The sequence below is a fragment of the Salvelinus sp. IW2-2015 genome, linkage group LG28 (genome assembly GCF_002910315.2).
Source record: "Salvelinus sp. IW2-2015 linkage group LG28, ASM291031v2, whole genome shotgun sequence".
In the NCBI taxonomy this organism is placed as follows: domain Eukaryota; kingdom Metazoa; phylum Chordata; class Actinopteri; order Salmoniformes; family Salmonidae; genus Salvelinus; species Salvelinus sp. IW2-2015.
Window position 1 is genome coordinate 6,425,377 of NC_036868.1, and position 19,130 is coordinate 6,444,506.

Below are 19,130 nucleotides of genomic sequence, written 5' to 3' on the forward strand. Positions count from 1 at the left end.
TGACCACAGGGTGGGGCAACTATTGAAAATAAACAGTAGATTTGATGGTGTTTTTTCCAGCACTGTGATCAACTCTCCCCACAGGGTGGCGTTGTTCTAGTCAGACCCCTGAGTGTCTCCTTTCATTCAAATGCAATTTTCATAACACAGGCTGTTTCTCAAATGGCACCCTATTCCCTATGTAGTGCACAACTTTTGACCAGAGCCCAAAAGTAGTGGACTATATAGGGTGCCAGTCGGGACACAGTTATACAGCAATCCCCTTCTTTATCTCACTCCTTAAACTGTTAATAGAGAGTTGAGTTATCGTCACACCACTGTACTATCATTAGCAAGTCATTTAGATAGTATGAACCATTCTTCAGTGTTGATTAGACATTCAGAGCATGTTGGATTTCAACATGTTCAGGGTTGGATTTCAACATGTTCAGGGTTGGATTTCAACATGTTCAGGGTTGGATTTCAACATGTTCAGGGTTGGAATTCAACATGTTCCAGGGTTGGATTTCAACATGTTCAGGGTTGGATTCAACTGTCAGCGGTTTGGATTCACATGTTAAGGGTTGGATATCAACATGTTCAGGGTTGGATTTCAACATGTTCAGGGTTGATTTCAACATGTCAGGGTTGGATTTCAACATGTTCAGGGTGGATTTCAACATGTTCAGGGTTGGATTTCAACATGTTCAGGGTTGATTTCAACATGTTCAGGGTTAGCATTACATGTAGGAGATTTTCAACCATGTTCAGGGTTGGATTTCAACATGTTCAGGGTTGGATTTCAACATACGGTGTAGTAGGAGGCATGTTGTTTACCCCAAGTTGCAACTTTGGAAAGTCATCAACACACCTAAACAAATCAGCTGGATGGAGTGAGGGTTGAGGATAGAACTGACAGCAGCAGCCCTCTCTCCCTGGAGGTTTGTTTAGAAATGGAACTCTGTTAAGAAAATAATTAGCAGCAGGCTTAACACAGGTCTCTGCTTCTTGCTCATCGGGATCTGCAGAGTGGGGCAGGGTTGGAAGGGACCAGAGTTCATGGCCGCTGACACTGAGGTTGACTCCCCAGCAGTGAGTCAGTAGGATGACTCCTGGTTACACTAACATGTCAAGCCTGACACTGAGATGTTACCACCTGCCAAATATAACCAAAACCACTGACCACAATGTTAGCAGTTAGCACACAGCAGCACAGTGTGAAGAAACTCTGAGTGCATTCCAAATGGCACCCTATTCCCAATATAGTGCACTACTTTTTTTTTTTTACCAGAGCACTATCAAGGGAGTAGGGCACCATTTGGGATGCAGTAATGTTAGAAGTTACAGTAGCTAGCACACAGCAGCACAGTGTCCGTGGCGAACCTCTCACCTGCACCTCTCCCTCCATGACCCCCAGCAGACGGAGAAAGTCCTCCTTAGAGAGGTCCATCACCCATGCTGCATTCTGTTGTCCTCTGCTGCTTTCTGGGGTTCTCTGGGGCCTTTTCACCTTTCCAGGCTCCACCGTCTGGATCTTCCCCTCTTTCTGTTTCTCTAGTGTGTTCTCCTCCTCCTCTTTGGTGAAGGCTTTGGTGGGCTGGGTAACCCGGTTTATCTGTCTGTCATCTGGGCCCTCCATGGCTGTGCTGCTCCTGGACCGCATTCTCACCTGCAGGGGGAAGACGGACGACAGGGACTCTGAATCCACAGCCCAAATAGAATATTGGCAATTCCACGGTAACGGAATTGCACTTTGGCATACATTTTAAAGTAAAAAAAACAGAGACAAACAAAATCAAATTTTAACAAAGCATATAACTCTATGCACAAGGACTACTTTCAACAATTTCCACAGAAAATATTACAAAAACTAATTTAGTGGAAGAACTGTGCAGAGCAAACTTTGGTGACGGAATTATGGTAAAATCTCCCTCTGGGTTTTATGCGACCATGTTTCCAAAGACTTAAATATCTGCTCAGATTCAAGATTCAAAGTTGTCTGCAGAAAGAATGGGGTGTCAGCTATGACATTGACACCTTGAGTTTGAAAAAATCTCTTATGGTTATTGAATTACAGTAAGTGAAGTGGATTTACACCCGGTAATGGAATTACGGTAACGGAATTACATAATGGGGCCCTGATCTGTACTACACATGAAATGCATAATTATGCATATTAGTGTCATTCTCCTTAAGTTTCACAAGTTTTGACATCAGAGCAGAACAGAGTAGAGTACAGTAAAGTAGAGTACAGTAAAGAACAGTATAGTATAGTTCAGTACAGTAGATTATAGTTCAGTGCAGTAGAGTTCAGTACAGTAGAGTTCAGTACAGTAGATTATAGTTCAGTAAAGTAGAGTTTAGTACACTGTACTATACTCTACTTTTCATTACTGTACTGTTCTCTATCACTGTGCTGTGCAGAACTGTACTGTACTCTACTCACTGTACTGTACTTTGCTATCCAAACATGTGAAACTTAAGTCTATGATAGGTTTAGTTTTGGTCCCAGACCGGTCCGTCTGTGAATGTTAACATCAAGACCAGGGTGGACTGACCAAATTTCAACTACTTTTCATCATCCATGGGCGTCCAGTGTCGGTTGGTGCTCAGTAGGTGAGGATGCTGGTTACAGTAAATGGAAAGAGAGAGGGCTCATAGGAGCTGGGAGAGGTGACATTAACTGGAGAGTGAGACAGAGAGACAGAGAGGGACCGAGAGAGAGAAGGAGACAGAGAGGGACCGAGAGAGAGAAGTAGACAGAGAGACCGAGAGAGAGAAGAGACAGAGAGGGACGAGAGAGAGAAGTAGACAGAGAGGGACGAGAGAGAGAAGTAGACAGAGAGGGACGAGAGAGGAAAGTAGACAGAGAGGGACCGAGAGAGAGAAGTAGACAGAGAGGACCGAGAGAGAGACGAAGAGGAGAGGGACGAGAGAGAGACGGAGACGGGACGGAGAGGAGACGGAGAGGAGCGAGCGACGAGAGCGGAGAGGGACGAGCGAGCGAGAGACGGAGAGGGAGCGAGCGAGAGACGGAGAGGGAGCGAGCGAGAGACGGAGAGGAGCGAGCGAGAGAGGAGAGGAGACGAGCGGAAGACGGAGCGAGCGAGAGAGAGACAGAGAGGAGACGAGAGAGAGCGAGACAGACGGAGAGGGAGCGGAGACAGAGAGGGAGCGAGAGAGACGAGGGAGCGAGCGAGAGACGAAGAGGGAGCGAGCGGAGAGACGAGCTAGCGAGAGAGAGACGGAGCGAGCGAGAGAGAGACGGAGACAGAGAGAGACAGAGCGAAAAACGAGAGACGGAGAGGGATGATGGAGAGACGGAGAGGGAGCGAGCGAGAGACGGAGCGCGAGACGGAGAGGAGCAGAGAGAGCGAGACGGAGAGGGAGCGAGAGGGAGTGAGACGGAGAGGGAGTGAGAGGCGAGTCGGAGAGACGAGAGAGACGGAGCGAGGACTGAGCGAGAGATGGAGAGGGAGCGAACGAGAGACGGAGAGGGAGCGAACGAGAGACGGAGAAGGAGCGAGCGAGAGACGGAGAGGGAGCGAGCGAGAGACGGAGAGGGAGCGAGCGAGAGACGGAGAGGGACCGAGCGAGAGACGGAGAGGGAGCGAGCGAGAGACGGAGAGGGAGCGAGCGAGAGACGGAGAGGGAGCGAGCGAGAGAGAGACGGAGACAGAGTGAGAGAAAGACGGAGCGAGAGCCGAAACGGAGCGAGACGGAGCGAGGGAGAGACGGAGAGGGAGCAAGCGAGAGACGGAGAGGGACGGAGCGAGCGACGGAGAGAGAGCGAGACAGAGGGAGCGAGACTGAGACGGAACGAGAGCGAGACGGAACGAGAGCGAGAGAGACGGAGCGAGACGGAGAGGGAGCTAGAGCGGGACGGAGCGGGACGGAGAGGGAGCGAAGCGGAGAGGGAACGAGAGAGATGGAGAGGGAGAGAGCGAGAGAGACGGAGCGTGACGGAGAGCGAGCGAGTGCGAGACCGTGCGGTAGCAGAGAGAACAGTCTATGACTTGGGTGGCTGGAGGCCTTCCTCTGACCCCGCCTGGAATAAACATTTTTGGGCCTTCCTCTGACTGGTATAGAGGTCCTGGATGGCAGGGAGCTCAGCCCCAGTGATGTACTGGGCCTTACGCACTACCCTCTGTACCACCGTGTGATCCGATGCCAAGCAATTTCCATACCAAGCAGTGATGCAGCCAGTCAAGAAGCTCTCAGTGGTGTATCTGTAGAACTTTGAGGTTCTGAGGGCCCATGCCAAATATTTTTAGCCTCCCGAGGGGGAAGAGGCGTTGTCGTGCCCTCTTCATGACTGTGTTGGTGTGTGTGGACCATGATAGATCCTTAGTGATATGGACACCAAGGAACTTGAAGCTCTTGACCAGCTCCACTACTGCACAGACGATGTGAATGGGGGCCAGTAAAAAAGCTTGTACAAGAGAACAAATGTACTTCATGTAATCTCAGCCACGTTGAAGTATAACCTCAAGACTTTTAATCAATAGCAGAAATGCAGCATATTCACAGTATTTCCTCTGTGATCTCACATACTCTCTCTCACCTCCGACTAATGCTCCGTGTCATTCCTGCTGTACACCCAGAGTGCATAGCATTTCATACTGCTCCCCTTTTCTGTTTCTTAAATTGCTGTTCTTGATTGTGATTAGGTGTGGGACCCAACCCAGTGAATGAGAATGGTCTAGAAGAACGTTCTCATGGGGACTTTTAACAACATCTGGAACTAAATGAATATTATGAGGCAAGTAGCTATAATAGCAACTGTGTTCTTCTAACCTGGATAAACTAATATATTCAGTGTGATGTTAATGCATCAAAAAACAGGTGCCCTTGAATGGTAGGCTATATAAACCCACACCAATACAGGACTGCCATGACTTTACAGTATTCATGTGTAACTCTAATCTCTTTCACCAGACACCTTCCCGCTATGCTCAATTAGCCTGGGGACAAGGTTACTGTAATTGTAACTACAGCATATGTAGTGGGTTAGTTACTGCCTTTACTGCTGCTTGGACACTCTGCACTCTGTACTTATAATAAAAGAGAAATGAGGACATTTCCTGGCCAAGCGCTCTCGGCCCCCAACTGTGCCAGCCAAGTCAGATCCATTGTTTCCATTGTCCTACAATCTAGAGAGCCAGAGACAGGCTTTCCATCATCTCACACCAGGGAGCTAGGCTACAGTAGGCCTGGCCTGGCTGGCCTTGTTTGGACATTGATCCGACCAGTGTGTTTGTTGTGTCTCTGTAATTAGAGTCTAAGGAATGGGTCAGCTTCAGAAGCATCATTATCTCTGTGTATCAGAGGCGGATCACGCAATATACTCATAACAGATGGGCAATTTTGATTGAATATGGAAGATAAATAGATGAAAAGTTATGTTTGAATCAAAATAATCAACTCTCATATCGGGAGTCTTGCTTTGGGACAATGCCCGGGATGATGATGATGATGATGATGATGATGATGACACATCATCAACACAATAGCCCAGATAGCAAACACAGACACAGGGGATCCATAATCTGCGGTGAGGGTGCTCAGGGAAAGAACACGATGAGGCCATTTCATCTGAATGGGGCCAAAGTGCCCCAAGTTCGCACAGTCTCGGATGAAAGAAGTGTGTGACTCAGACTGAGAGAATCTTGTCAGCAAAATAGTAGCAGCTACTTTAGAGCTGGGCGTTAATAGTCGTTGTTTCAGGGGAGATGCCAAGCGCTCTCGCATGTACAGCCATGGAGCGTCAGTTTGATTTGAACCAAAATGAAGAAATGTGGAAAGAAAATAAAGCTAAGACAAGCTGTGGGTGACAGCAGGTAGAATATTGCATTGGGGTGTTTACCTAAAGGTTCTGTATCGAATATCTTGAACAGGCTCTGGGGAAAGGGTGGCAATATTTATGATGTTATTCAGAAGTTGCTTCAAACCATATGAAGTCACCCACTACAATGTACATGTTCTCCTCTGTCTCATGCCCATCCTTCAATAACAGTGAAGTTAAAACAGAAAATAAAACTACTATTTGCTGTTGTTCACAACGTGTATTCCACTTATAGGGATGTGATCATGCCAGGCTGGTGTCCCCAACTTACAATTACGCTGATGGTACAGCGTACCATTATGTCCGTCCCAAATGGCACCCTATTCCCTACATAGTGCACTACTTTTGACCAGGCCCATTGGTAGTAGGGTGCCATTTGGGATGCGACCTACAGATGTAGGATCTTAATTTGATCATCCTGTTTTATGAAAACGTATATTTTAAACTTGTGGTATATTTGAGGTTTAAAAAGGCATTTTTGTCATTTTCACTTTGAAATGTCAGACTTGATTTCCCCTTAACCCCTACAAAAATGTCCATGAATTATAATCCACATAATAATTGCAGGATTATTTTCCTGCTGTAGCAAACTGGCTCAAATTAAGATCCTACATTTGTATGTGAATTCTCTGCCCATGATAAGAGGGAGGTAAGTAAGGGCAGACCCCTATTTGTGAGCTGGACCTTGGGCTAGGCGGCATGCACAGCTGTCTGCTGGTGAAGTTTTCCTTAAGTATTTATAGTGGACCCCATCCCTCCACTTGTGCAGTGGGACGCAGAAGGGAAAACTCCAAAAGACTATCACTTTATAAGCCATCAGCATTCTAAACAGATGACAATACTTTTAGTCCACAGCTGTAGGTCTCACACACACCAGCCACCAATTGTAAATAAATCTTCACTGCTGCTTGTCAGACTGGGCTGCAGTGCTCATATGATCACACAGTTGTTAACTCACTAATACGCTCCTATGATTCTCTGCACACATTTTTCAAGATTTATGCTACATCCTCTAATATTCAAAGACCCCTGCTATTTATAGAAACAAATGGTGGATAATGATAGCACTTCCGGGCTTCTCTCGCACTCACATTCCTCCATGGGCATGTGGACAGTGCAGCTAATCTGGGAAACAGACTGGCGGTGTGGGCCAAGGCAGTTGCCGGTTTGGTTCAAGGCAGTCCTATTGTCAGACAACTCATTTGAAATCTATGCTTTGGCTAATTTTGTTCCTGTATAGCAGAGGAGGCTGGTTGGGAGGAGCTATAGGAGGACAGGCTCATTGTAATGGCTGGAATGGAATAAATGGCACGGTATCAAACATATGGAAACCCCCATTTATTCCATTCCAGCCATTACGATGAGCCTGTCCTCCTACAGCTCCTCCCACCAGCCTCCTCTGCTGTATAGTTACAGTGGAAGATTTAATGAAGTGTTTGGTGCAATCATGGCTACTTGTGGACGGTCACCCAGACCAGCCTACTTAGTCCATGTAAAACTAGGTACTAACAGTGTAACGTACGCACTTGAGTTAGGAAGCAGGTGCAGAAGCTGAGTTTTTTGCAGGGGGCAATGCAAATAGTCTGGGTAGCCATTTGATTAGCTGTTCAGGAGTCTTATGGCTTGGGGGTAGAAGCTATTTAGGAGCCTCTTGGACCTAGACTTGACTCTCCTGTACCGCTTGCCGTGCGGTAGCAGAGAGAACAGTCTATGACTAGGGTGGCTGGAGTCTTTGACAATATTTAGGGCCTTCCTCTGACACCGCCTGGTATAGAGGTCCTGGATGGCAGGAAGCTTGGCCTCGGTGATGTACTGGGCCGTATGCACTACCCTCTGTAGTGCCTTGCGGTCGAAGGCCAAGCAGTTGCCATACCAGTGAGTGATGCAACCCATAAGGATGCACTCAATGGTGCAGCTGTAAAACCTTTTGAGGATCTGAGGACCCATGCCAAATCTTTTTAGTCTCCTGAGGGGGAATAGGTTTTGTCATGCCCTCTTCACGATTGTCTTGGTGTACTTGGACCATATTAGTTTGTTGGTGATGTGGACGCCAAGGAACTTGAAACTCTCAACCTGCTCCACTACAGCCCTGTTGATGAGAATGGGGGCGGTCCTCCTTTTCCTGTAGTCCACAATCATCTCCTTTGTCTTGATCACGTTGAGGGAGAGGTTGATGTCCTTGCACCACACGGTCAGGTCTCTGACCTCCTCCCTATAGACTGTCTCATCGTTGTCGTTGATCAGACCTACCACTGTTGTGTCATCAGTAAACTTAATGATGATGTTGGAGTCATGCCTGGCCGTGCAGTCATGAGTGAACAGGGAGTACAGGAGGGAACTGAGCACGCAACCCTTGAGGGGCCCCCGTGTTGAGGATCAGCGTGGCGGATATATTGTTACCTACCATTACCACCTGCTGGCGGCCCGTCGGGAAGTCCAGGATCCAGTTGCAGAGGGATGTGTTTAGTCCCAGGGTCCTTAGCTTAGTGATGAGCTTTGAGGGCACTATGGTGTTTAACGCTGAGCTGTAGTCAATGAATAGCATTCTCACATAAGTGTTCCTTTTGTCCAGATGTGAAAGGGCAGTGTGGAGTGCAATAGAGATTGCATCATCTGTGGATCTGTTGGGGCGGTATGCAAATTGGAGTGGGTCTAGGGTTTCTGGGATAATGGTGTTGATGTGAGCATGACCAGATTTACAAAGCATTTCATGGCTACAGACGTGAGTGTTACGGGTTGGTAGTCATTTAGGCAGGTTACCTTAGTGTTCTTGGGAACAGGAACTATGGTGGTCTGCTTGAAACATGGTATTGGTATTACAGACTCAGACAGGGAGAGGTTGAAAATGTCAGTGAAGACACTTGCCAGTTGGTCAGCGCATGCTCGGTGTACACATCCTGGTAATCCGTCTGGCCCTGCGGCCTTGTGAATGTTGACCTGTTTGAAGGTCTTAATCACACAGTCGTCCGGAACAGCTGATGCTCTCCTGCATGTTTCGGTGTTACTTACTTCGAAGCGAGCTGTCACGACTCCTACCAAAGGTGGCTCCCCTTCCTCTTCACCCGATTCAGGTTCACCATTTCTTATAGACCAGGCTCCCTGAACACGAAGGCCGACGCACTGTCCCGTCTCTATGACACGGAGGATCGGGCCATCGATCCTACTCCCATCCTTCCAGCCTCTAGGCTGGTGGGACCGGTGGTATGGGAGGTGGACTCGGACATCGAGCGGGCGTTACGGGTGAAACCTGCGCCTCCTCAGTGTCCGACAGGTCGCAAGTACGTGCCGCTTGGTGTTCGTGATCAATTGATTCGGTGGGCTCACACACTACCCTCTTCGGGTCATCCTGGTGTGACGAGGACAGTGCGGGGTCTCAGGGGGAAGTACTGGTGGCCCACCTTGGCAAAGGACGTTAGGTTCTATGTCTCTTCCTGTTCGGTGTGCGCCCAGAGTAAGGCTCCTAGGCACCTTCCTAGAAGGAAGTTACAGCCCCTCCCCATTCCACAACGGCCATGGTCTCACCTATCAGTGGATTTCCTGACCGATCTCCCCCCGTCTCAGGGGAACACTACGGTTCTGGTTGTTGTGGATCGGTTTRCTAAGTCCTGCCGTCTCCTCCCGTTGCCCGGTCTCCCTARAGRCCTACAGACTGCGGAGGCGCTATTTACCCATGTCTTCCGGCACTACGGGGTSCCGGAGGACATCGRCTCTGATCGAGGTTCCCAGTTCACGTCCCGGGTATGGAGGGCGTTTATGGAGCGTCTGGGGGTCTCGGTCAGCTTGACCTCCGGTTATCACCCCGAGAGTAATGGGCAGGTGGAGAGAGTGAACCAGGAGGTGGGTAGGTTTCTGCGGTCGTATTGCCAGGACCGGCCAGGGGAGTGGTCTAGGTACGTCCCCTGGGCGGAGTTGGCCCAGAACTCACTCCGTCACTCTTCTACGAAACTATCACCATTTCAGTGTGTGTTGGGCTACCAGCCGGTCCTGGCACCATGGCATCAGAGTCAGACTGAGGCTCCTGCGGTGGAGGAGTTGGTGCAGCGCTCCAAGGAGACCTGGAGAGCCGTCCAGGAATCCCTCAAGCAAGCCAGTGGACGGCAGAAGAGGGGTGCTGACCGCCACCGCAGTGAGGCCCCCGTGTTCGTACCGGGGGACAGGGTCTGGCTCTCGACCCGAAACCTACCCCTCCGCTTGCCCTGCCGGAAGCTGGGGCCGCAGTGTGTGGGGCCCTTCAAAGTCCCGGGGAGGATAAACGAGGTGTGTTATAGATTACAACTCCCTTCCTATTATCGCATTAACCCCTCGTTTCATGTGTCTCTCCTCAGGCCGGTGGTAGCTGGTCCCCTGCAGGACGGTGAGGTCCTGCAGGGCCTGCGCCTCGCCCCCCGGGGGGGGGGTACTGTCACGACTCCTACCGAAGGTGGCTCCCCTTCCTGTTCGGGTGGCGCTCGGCGGTCGTCGTCACCGGCCTACTAGCTGCCACTGATCCCTTTTCCCCTTTCTGTTTATTGGTTTCACCTGTTTTGTGTGTAGGCTGATTAGTCGGGCTATATTAGCCAGTAGGCCCGCCTGCTCTTTGTGCGGGATTGTTTTGTGTTGCTCTGAGCACGTTCMAMGTTGACGTGTTTRGTGCGTGGGTTTTTCMCCGGACTGTTTGAGTCCCCCTGTTTGGGGCATTTGTTTTGTGTGCGCCCTGTGTTTCGTGGGGTGGCTTATGTTCGCTTGTGTGCAATAAATAGCACTACCCTGTGCTCTCTGCTTCCTGCGCCTGACTTCGCACCCACTACGCCCAAAGCGTTACACGAGCATAGAAGTTATTTAGCTCGTCTGGTAGGCTTGTGTCACTGGGCAGCTCTCGGCTGTGCTTCCCTTTTGTAGTCTGTAATAGTTTGCAAGCCCTGCCACATCCAACAAGCGTCAGAGCCGGTGTAGTACAATTCGATCTTAGTCCTGCATTGATGCTTTGCCTGTTTGATGGTTCATCATAGGGCATAGCAGGATTTCTTATAAACTTCCGGGTTAGAGTCCCGCTCCTTGAAAGCGGCAGCTCTACCCTTTAGCTCAGTGAGAATGTTGTCTGTAATCCATGGCTTCTGGTTGGGGTATGTACGTACAGTCACTGTGGGGACGACGTCCTTGATGCACTTGTTGATAAAGCCAGTGACTGATGTGGTGTACTCCCGGAACATATTCCAGTCTGTGCTAGCAAAGCAGTCCTGTAGTTTAGCATCTGCTTCATCTGACCACTTTTTTATAGACTGAGTCACTGGTGCTTCCTGATTTAATTTTTTCTTGTAAGCAGGAATCAGAAGGATAGAATTATGGTCAGATTTGCCAAATGGAGGACGAGGGAGAGCTTTGTATGCGTCTCTGTGTGTGGAGTAAAGGTGATCCAGAGTTTTTTCCCTCTGGTTGCACATTTAACATGCTGATAGAAATTTGGTAAAACGGATTTAAGTTTCCCTGTATTAATGTCCCCGGCTACTAGGAGCACCACCTCTGGGTGAGCATTTTCTTTTTGCTTATGGCGGAATACAGCTTATTGATTGTTGTCTTAGTGCCAGCCTCAGTCTGTGGTGGTATGTAAACAGCTACGAAAAATACAGATGAAAACTCTCTTGGTAGATAGTGTGGTCTACAGCTTATCATGAGATACTCTACCTCAGGCGAGCAAAACCTCGAGACTTCCTTAGATGTTGTGCACCAGCTGTTGTTTACATATTTGCATAGGCCCCTGCCCCATGTCTTAACAGAGGCTGCTGTTCTGTCCTACCGATGGAGTTTTTAACCCGCCAGCTGTATGTTCTTAATGTCGTCGTTCAGCCACGACTCGGTGAAACATAAGATATTACAGTTTTTAATGTCCCGTTGGTAGGATATAACTGCTTTCAGTTCGTCCCAAGTCCATGTGCACGTAATGATGGTCCCTGGACGGTGGTTAGTAGACCGGCGACGTCGAGCACTGAAGAGGGAGAGTGGGAGTAGACATGACAGACAGGTGCTGGCAGCTGTCCAAATCCTCCCCACTTGAATTTGTAGCTATTCAAAAAATGCCTTTGAAATGGAATTAGATTCAGCCATGCATGCGACTGAAGACTCCCAATGCGACTAAATATTGGAAGAGGTACATTGATTGTGGAGAGACTTTATTTTGAAGACCTAAAATCCAATCCTGCTGCTGTACAGTAACTCGGAGTGAAGTGGAGAAAAAGCAGCGTTATACTCCTCTGAGAAGAATAATGGTGATAATATGCTGAGTAGATTTCACCCCATTTCCAAAAGCGAAATATTATGTTGTGGTCGTCTTGACAACCCTATATGGGGTACATAGTAGAGAGAGCTGTGTTCAACATCAGAACTTCACACAGCTTTGTACTTCGTTTATCAGATGATTGAGTGAGCTCTCTCTGGGAGTTTGCTTTGCACCATGTTGTATTCATGAGTTCAGCTGCCACTGTCAGTAAGTACCACTGCCAGCTGGAGTTGGGGGGGAGGGAACAATCCAAACAAAGCTATCAAAACTAAAACAAAGTTACGATAAGTCACTTCTAATGAGAACACAGCTCGAATGGAACCCCCATGACTCTGTGCAGAGATTCTGTACATTTCAAACCCTGGTCACCTCTGGGTTAGACTGATTAGCTACAGCATATTATTATTCAGTCTCCCTCTGTGAGACGCATATCACTGAGAGTTTATAGGTTCAAGAGGAGGTCACTCTGTCTTTTCGATGTCACAACTCTCTGTAAATGCAGTGGAAAGCAGTCACTTCCTGAAGTCTCCTACCATCCCAGGACCAAGACAACCTTGTGACCAAAGGTCAGGTGGGGTCCCGGGTGACTGAGGGTCCAGAGCAGGGTGGTAAAACAAAACTCTGTGAAACTCTGTACAAGAAGGAAAACTGTCTCCATGGGTTCAGACTGACAAAGCTGAGACCAAAGTTATAGACTGTGTAAATAGAACAACATTGTCATCTGGTTATATGCATCTGGTTAGGTTACATATTCCACAACGCCATGTGCTGTAGTAATGCTATGGTTTGTTATGTGGTATCACACCAAATAAAAATGTCCAGACCACTGATATACATTTTACTAAACCTCTGGGGACAGCTTACCACTGTGTAAATGTAACTCCGCAGACCTCAACACACTACACTGTACAATGATATAGTCCGCTATTCATTTTAAGCGCTTACTGCATGAAGTGCTGATGTATACAGTGGACTGAGAGTAGAATATCACTGGGTCCTGGTCAGGTTCCAATCTGTAGTATTTCAGATCTTAATCTCACCTCGCTACTGACAACTTCCCCCCTGGCGCGGGCAGAACCCACCTGCTAGTGTTGGACCCCCACAATACACTCATACATATAGTACACCTCTATCATCATCTGTAGGGCTTCCAACATTGGAGTTGGACAGAATGTATTCTTACTCTTATCACAAAAGCAAAGGGGAAGATTAAATGGTTCCTGAAATGTCAGGGTTATCAAGATAGCCTTATAATTTGAAGGAGCACTGTACAAGGAAGCTATCTGGTAGTCTGAGTCACAGAAGAGACTTCTGTGATTCGTAGAGTGGTATATTTTGAGTTGATGATCCACATCCTTTGGCAACATTACATGACATAATTATCTGCCACCTTACAAGGAAGGGTATGTGAAGTCCGACAATGAGTGAGCAGCAGGGTTCATGGAAAGGCTGGTATAAAATTTGAAATCAGACTCTTGACCAAGTTGAAAGTTCTAAACAACAAGAAGCCAGGCCAGGGTTTTTTAGCAGGAATCAGATTGACCATGACTTGACTTCCCCTAACATCATCATGCCTCTCCTCTCACAATCCAATTCAATTCCCAGTCAAACAGCAATTAAAATGAATGAGCAAAATGTATGGCATGTTTGTATCTATCTTCGCAAGCCTATGTGCTAATGTCTAATACGTGGCTATGGGTCTACCAAACTGACATCAGTGGCCAGCTGCAGTCCTCTGTCAAGTCTTCCACTAGAAAGGCAGTCTCAAATGCCTTTCTAGTGGAATGACGATGAAGTCACTTCCCTCAAAGCGAGAGACGAAGAGACATCTACGAGGGAGAGTGAAGGAAGGAGAAAGGGGGAGAGAGGAAAGTGTGTGAGCAGGGGGATTAATGCTGACTGTGTTTTATTCTTTTGGTATTTACAGCCTATTTTCTCCCTAAGCATGAAACACTCAACTATTTTGGTTGTCATCAGTTTCCCAGAAAACACATACTGTCATAACCTCTAAAAGTCAGAACAAATGGGGCGAGGACTAAATTCTTGCAAGAGAAAAAAAAAGACAGCTCACAAAATTGTCTGTAGGACGATTAGACTTATCTTACAGTAAATATAATATTTTTTTCTATATAACATGCTAATAAGGCTTTATATTAGTAAAAATGGGTTGAAAGATGTGTTATATTCTGAACACAAATTTCAAATGGTCCCTCATTCGGGTGAAAATACACATAGTACAGCGGCTCTTACAAAGCTGAATTGAATCAGCTGACCTGCTATAATTTCAAGGACTTTAATTCCCTTTGTTAGGAGCAGTCCAATAGCAAGGGCTGGAAATGATTCTGTGTTGCTTCAGATGCAGCTGTTCAAGCTGATAATGAGTGAAGAATCCAGAGACACTCTAAATCGCTCTGTGTATGTGCGTGTCTGTGTGTGTGTTTGTGCATGTCTTGGTCCTGCTGTACATCCAATGTACCACACCTTCCACTCTTCAGTGTGTAGGCAAGCTGGATGATTTCATGAAGGGTGGAATGTTAACTAGCATGGTGGCAATGCATTGCTTCCCTTGATCATTTTCTATGAGGCACACTTTTCAGGGATGTAAAATCACCCACAGCATTTTGCTGACAATGGGTTATTCACTCAAACGATCACATCAGTCATCTCCATTCAACATTCTTGAGATACTTTTTTTTAAGGAAGTGCACATACTGATCTATGGCAGACAGAGATAATATAGTAATATTTCACTGGTCTCTGACAGACAGGGATAATATTAATATTTCACTGTGATCTCCTATCTGGTAAGAAGGCAAATGTAATCCATCTTGCTCTAGTCCCTTATTTTGTTGTCATGAGAACAGAGGTGATGTTGTTATGAAACCAAACATGAGGACCTGCACTGCTGTTTCCATCACTGGAAGATTGCTTAGCTAAATTAGTTAAGTGATCTCATGGTTCACTGTCTTATCACTTGGGCTTTGGCTGCCAGTGAAGTGATGCCACCGACACACAGTAAATCAGATGAGGGAATGCAGAATGACAATCTGAGTTCTAGACAGACTGGAGTAGAGGAGAGACATCCACAGGCAGTCATTTTATTCAATCCTTTATTTAACTAGGAAAGTCAGTTAAGAACAAATTCATATTTACAATGACGACCTACCCCGGCCAAAACCTAACGACGCTGGGCCAATTGTGCGCCGCCCTATGGGACTCCCAATCACGGCCAGTTGTGATACAGCTTGGAATCTAACCAGGGTCTGTAGTGACGCCTCTAGCACTGAGATACAGTGCCTTAGACTGCTGCGCCACTCGAGAGCCCCTGGGTTCCCGAGTGTTCATACGTAATACCCGTTAACTACCCAACGTGTCAGTAATCTGTCCAAGAAGGTACACTCCATTAAAATCATTCCAGCTTGTTAATGGAGGTTAAGGAGGACATGTAAAATTGTCCAGAATAATATCCTTATTATTACCAAAAAAATGAGATCCTTGTAAATTGTCCTCTCAGAAATTGGCATTTATATGCAACAGGACCTCACTATGTCTTTAGTTGTTCTGAACGCTATTGGCACTGTCAAAAATATTTCAAAACAAACTTACCTATGAGCTGTCTATTACAAATGACAATAGACATTTTAAACCCCTTGTTCATCCCCCACATAACACAGGATTTCTGTGTGGAGTTCCTATCACCGATGACAATGATGTGATGACGCAAAGCCACTGAAGCCCTCCCTAATCCGCATGGACAGCAGACATGTATTGTATCATCGCAGAGGGGAATACTCTTTAGATCTGATTCAAAATAACTTACAATAAAAAGAGTGGAAAAAGTTATTAATGAAACGCTCCTTAGTCCGCCTAGGAGGGAGTACCACAGGCTGGCGGAGCCCACATCATATGTATATGCCATTTAACAGATGCTTTTATCCAAAGCGACTTGCAGTCATGCGTGCATACATTGTACTTATGGGTGGCGCTGGGAATCAAACCCACAACCCTTGGCGTTGCAAGCGCCATGCTCGACCGACTGATGGGACCACTGGCTGCCACTGGAGTAACAGAAGGGGTGAGGCAGCTCCACTGTTTACTTTGTGCCTTCAAACATGGAAGCTCTTATCAGAATAAAGCCCTTTGGGTACAGCTATTGTTTTCACCTGGGAAAACGTCTAAGTGGAGAGACAAGATATTATCTGTCCATGTAATATACTGTATGTCTCCTTAGGTTAAGAAGGAGAGATATTTGTGAACACTAATTACTTCAATTTAACTTGTTCAACTTGTTCTTAGTTCAACTGTCATTCAACTTGAACACGTTTGACATGTTTCAAAGATTTTCAGTCCTGAGAAAGTTGAATAACCATTGCAGGGGTCGGCAACAGGTGGCCCGCGGGCCAAAAACCAGCATGCCGTCGTTTTTTTTATCATAAAAGATTGAAATCACCAGGAATTCTGCTGAAAATGAATTTAATTGAGGAAATCTGTTCACCACAAATTTAAAAAAGATGTGAACCAGTCTCAATGTAATCAAGGTATAAAATTATTGTATTTGAAAATACAATCTCTATCTGGGCTTAGTTGTGGTCAATTTGCAGTGTACAAATTATTATATTTATGTTCCGGCCCCCCCGACAATCCGCTCCGACAAAAATCTAGTTGCTTACCCTTGAACTATTCTCTTTACTCTGTTTTGTTACTCTGCTTTTGGTACATTTAAGAGTTCCTCTAGAGAGAGAGGGAGCTAAAGCTTTCTTCTGGTAAAAGATGTCATCAATTAACCTCCTAATGTACCATTTCCTGAGTTGAGCCTGGACCGGACGTCAGAGCGAGTGGCAACAAAACGAATGTTCTTAACCAACTCACTGATTCACAATGTGTTCCACACTGACCCATTCATGACTAGGTCAACCTCTACACACATGGGTTAGTGGATGTTATCAAGAATGAATCAATACTGAACCATGGACTGCAACAGAAATGTATGTTTAATTCTAAGTAACATCTTATTCATTATAGAGAACTACTGTATATAAAGTAATTCTCAGTAGACACAACTCTTTCATGAAATACAGCAGTGAATGTAGCAATTCATTCCACTTTATGAATGGAATTTTTCCTTACCTGTTCTCAATGGTTCCAAATCACAGGTGACGACAGGTTAAAAGGTGAATATCTGAGTTACTGAGAATCAAGTCCCACAGTAAAAACAGTGTCTCCTCAATGTCTCAATGTACTTCAGTTACCTTGACTGTGTGTGTCAAAAAGAGACACCATGATAAAGGTAGATTTGTCAAAAGATATTTATCCTCTCTCCTGTTACTCTTCTCTTTTACCTTGCTTCTCCTCTTCTCTCCTGTCAAAGTTACAGAGGCAATGAAAAGCCGTCTGAAGATAAACCCCAAGCTTTGTCCTAACCCAGGGGTTTGGGCCAGCAGAGTCACAGTGAGGCGATGCGTGAGTGAGTGAGTGAGTGAGTGAGTGAGTGAGTGAGTGAGTGAGTGAGTGAGAGAGCGAGAGAGTGAGAGAGACCAGCAGACAAGAGGAGGTGGTCAGAGTTGCTTCAACTGTCACTTTTTGCCACAGTTTTCTCTTCAAATAGAGATATCCAGAGATAGATGGAGAGGAGGGTAGATACTGTAAGTGCAGACAACCTTTGTCAGAAGCCAAGACCCTGCCTTTTCCCCTGTTGTTCCTGGGCAGGAGAGTGTAGAACTCTTGAGTGTAGTGGAGAGCTATATTTAACAAGTGTTCTCAGTCACTCATGGCTGTTAGCAGCTGAGCAGATTGAAGGAGGCTTTTCCAAGCCTCTCAGACAGCTGAACTATCCCACTCTGAAGCAGGCAGGGGAAGTCCAGCTCAACCACTCCCACCAGAGCAGAGGCAGGGTTAGCAATAAGAGCTCAATCTCTGCCTGGTTAGTCAATGCAGTCATCGTTTCTAAGAAACAAATGAGAAAATTGCAGATAAATAATATGAGATCACCATTTTGCCTTCAACCATTTAAGCAGGGATGGGGTGTTACTGATTAAATGTAATCAGTTATATGTAATCTGATTACAAACAAAGTATTGCCCTGTAATCAGTTACATTACCAGCAAAAATATTGCAATCAGATTAAGAATACTTTTGAAAAACTAGATGATTACTTCTTGGATTACTTATAAATTCTGCTTCCTGCTTTCAAAATGACACCTGAGCGAGTCTGACGACAAGTCAGAGACCACTATGATGACACACCAAATGATGAGCACAAGTCAGAGACCACTATGATGAGCACAAGTCAGAGACCACTATGATGTAGTGCACTACATAGGGAATAGGTTGCCATTTGGGACGCAGCTCAGATGCCATATTTCAACAAGGAGACCAAATGGCAACCTATTCCCTATGTAGTGCACTACTTTTGACCAGAGCCCTATGGACCCAGGTCAAAGGTAGAGCACTAAATTGGGAATAGGGTGCTAATTGGGACACAACCCTTTACTTACTGTAATGCTATTCAGTACTTCAGAAACAGATGTATATGTTCACATGGAGGTCCTGCTAATGCACAACTTATTCTACTTGAATGTTAACATCTACACGCCCCAATGAAGTCATAAAGTTGGTGCGAGAGCCGATGTTGTTGTTTTAAAAGGATCATTCTATATTTTTAGCCCAGAGCTGATGGTGATCCTTACATTGAGATTCAGTGTTGCACTTGTGGTTAACATGAGTCACTTGAGAGACATGGCTGTTAAAGTGACCAAACTGTTTCAAAGTCCAAGTATTTTATTACTCTAGTGGTTGGTGAGAATGTTTATGTGTAGATGACATACTGCTGTTTCCCTACAATTCTATCCTAATTCTATCCATCTTTTTTCATTATTATGTCCACCTTCAATCTTCACTCTGACATGTAGCCTAACAACAGTAAGTTTGTTGTTCATTTATTTTAAGTCTTTCCGGAACATGAAGGGCGAAGGTGCAATCTGCTCATAACTGTGGCTATGGTTACAGTCTTCCTTGCCCTGCTAATGCACAGGGAGCGGAAACCAAAGCACTGTT

The 19,130-nt window shown here is 46.2% G+C and overlaps 1 protein-coding gene across 1 annotated transcript in view; it reads right to left on the reverse strand.

The window, feature by feature from the left end:
- Window positions 1-17,797, reverse strand: part of LOC111954574 (filamin-A-interacting protein 1-like) — a 34,956-nt gene extending 17,159 nt beyond the window's left edge. The window contains exons 1-2 of the mRNA XM_023974420.3: window positions 17,205-17,797; window positions 1,370-1,648 (exon numbers count right to left, since the gene is read on the reverse strand). Coding sequence (XP_023830188.1) covers window positions 1,370-1,642 — 273 coding nt within the window. The 5' untranslated portion in view covers window positions 1,643-1,648; window positions 17,205-17,797. The remainder of the gene's footprint in view (window positions 1-1,369; window positions 1,649-17,204) is intronic.
- Window positions 17,798-19,130: the final 1,333 nt, after the last annotated feature.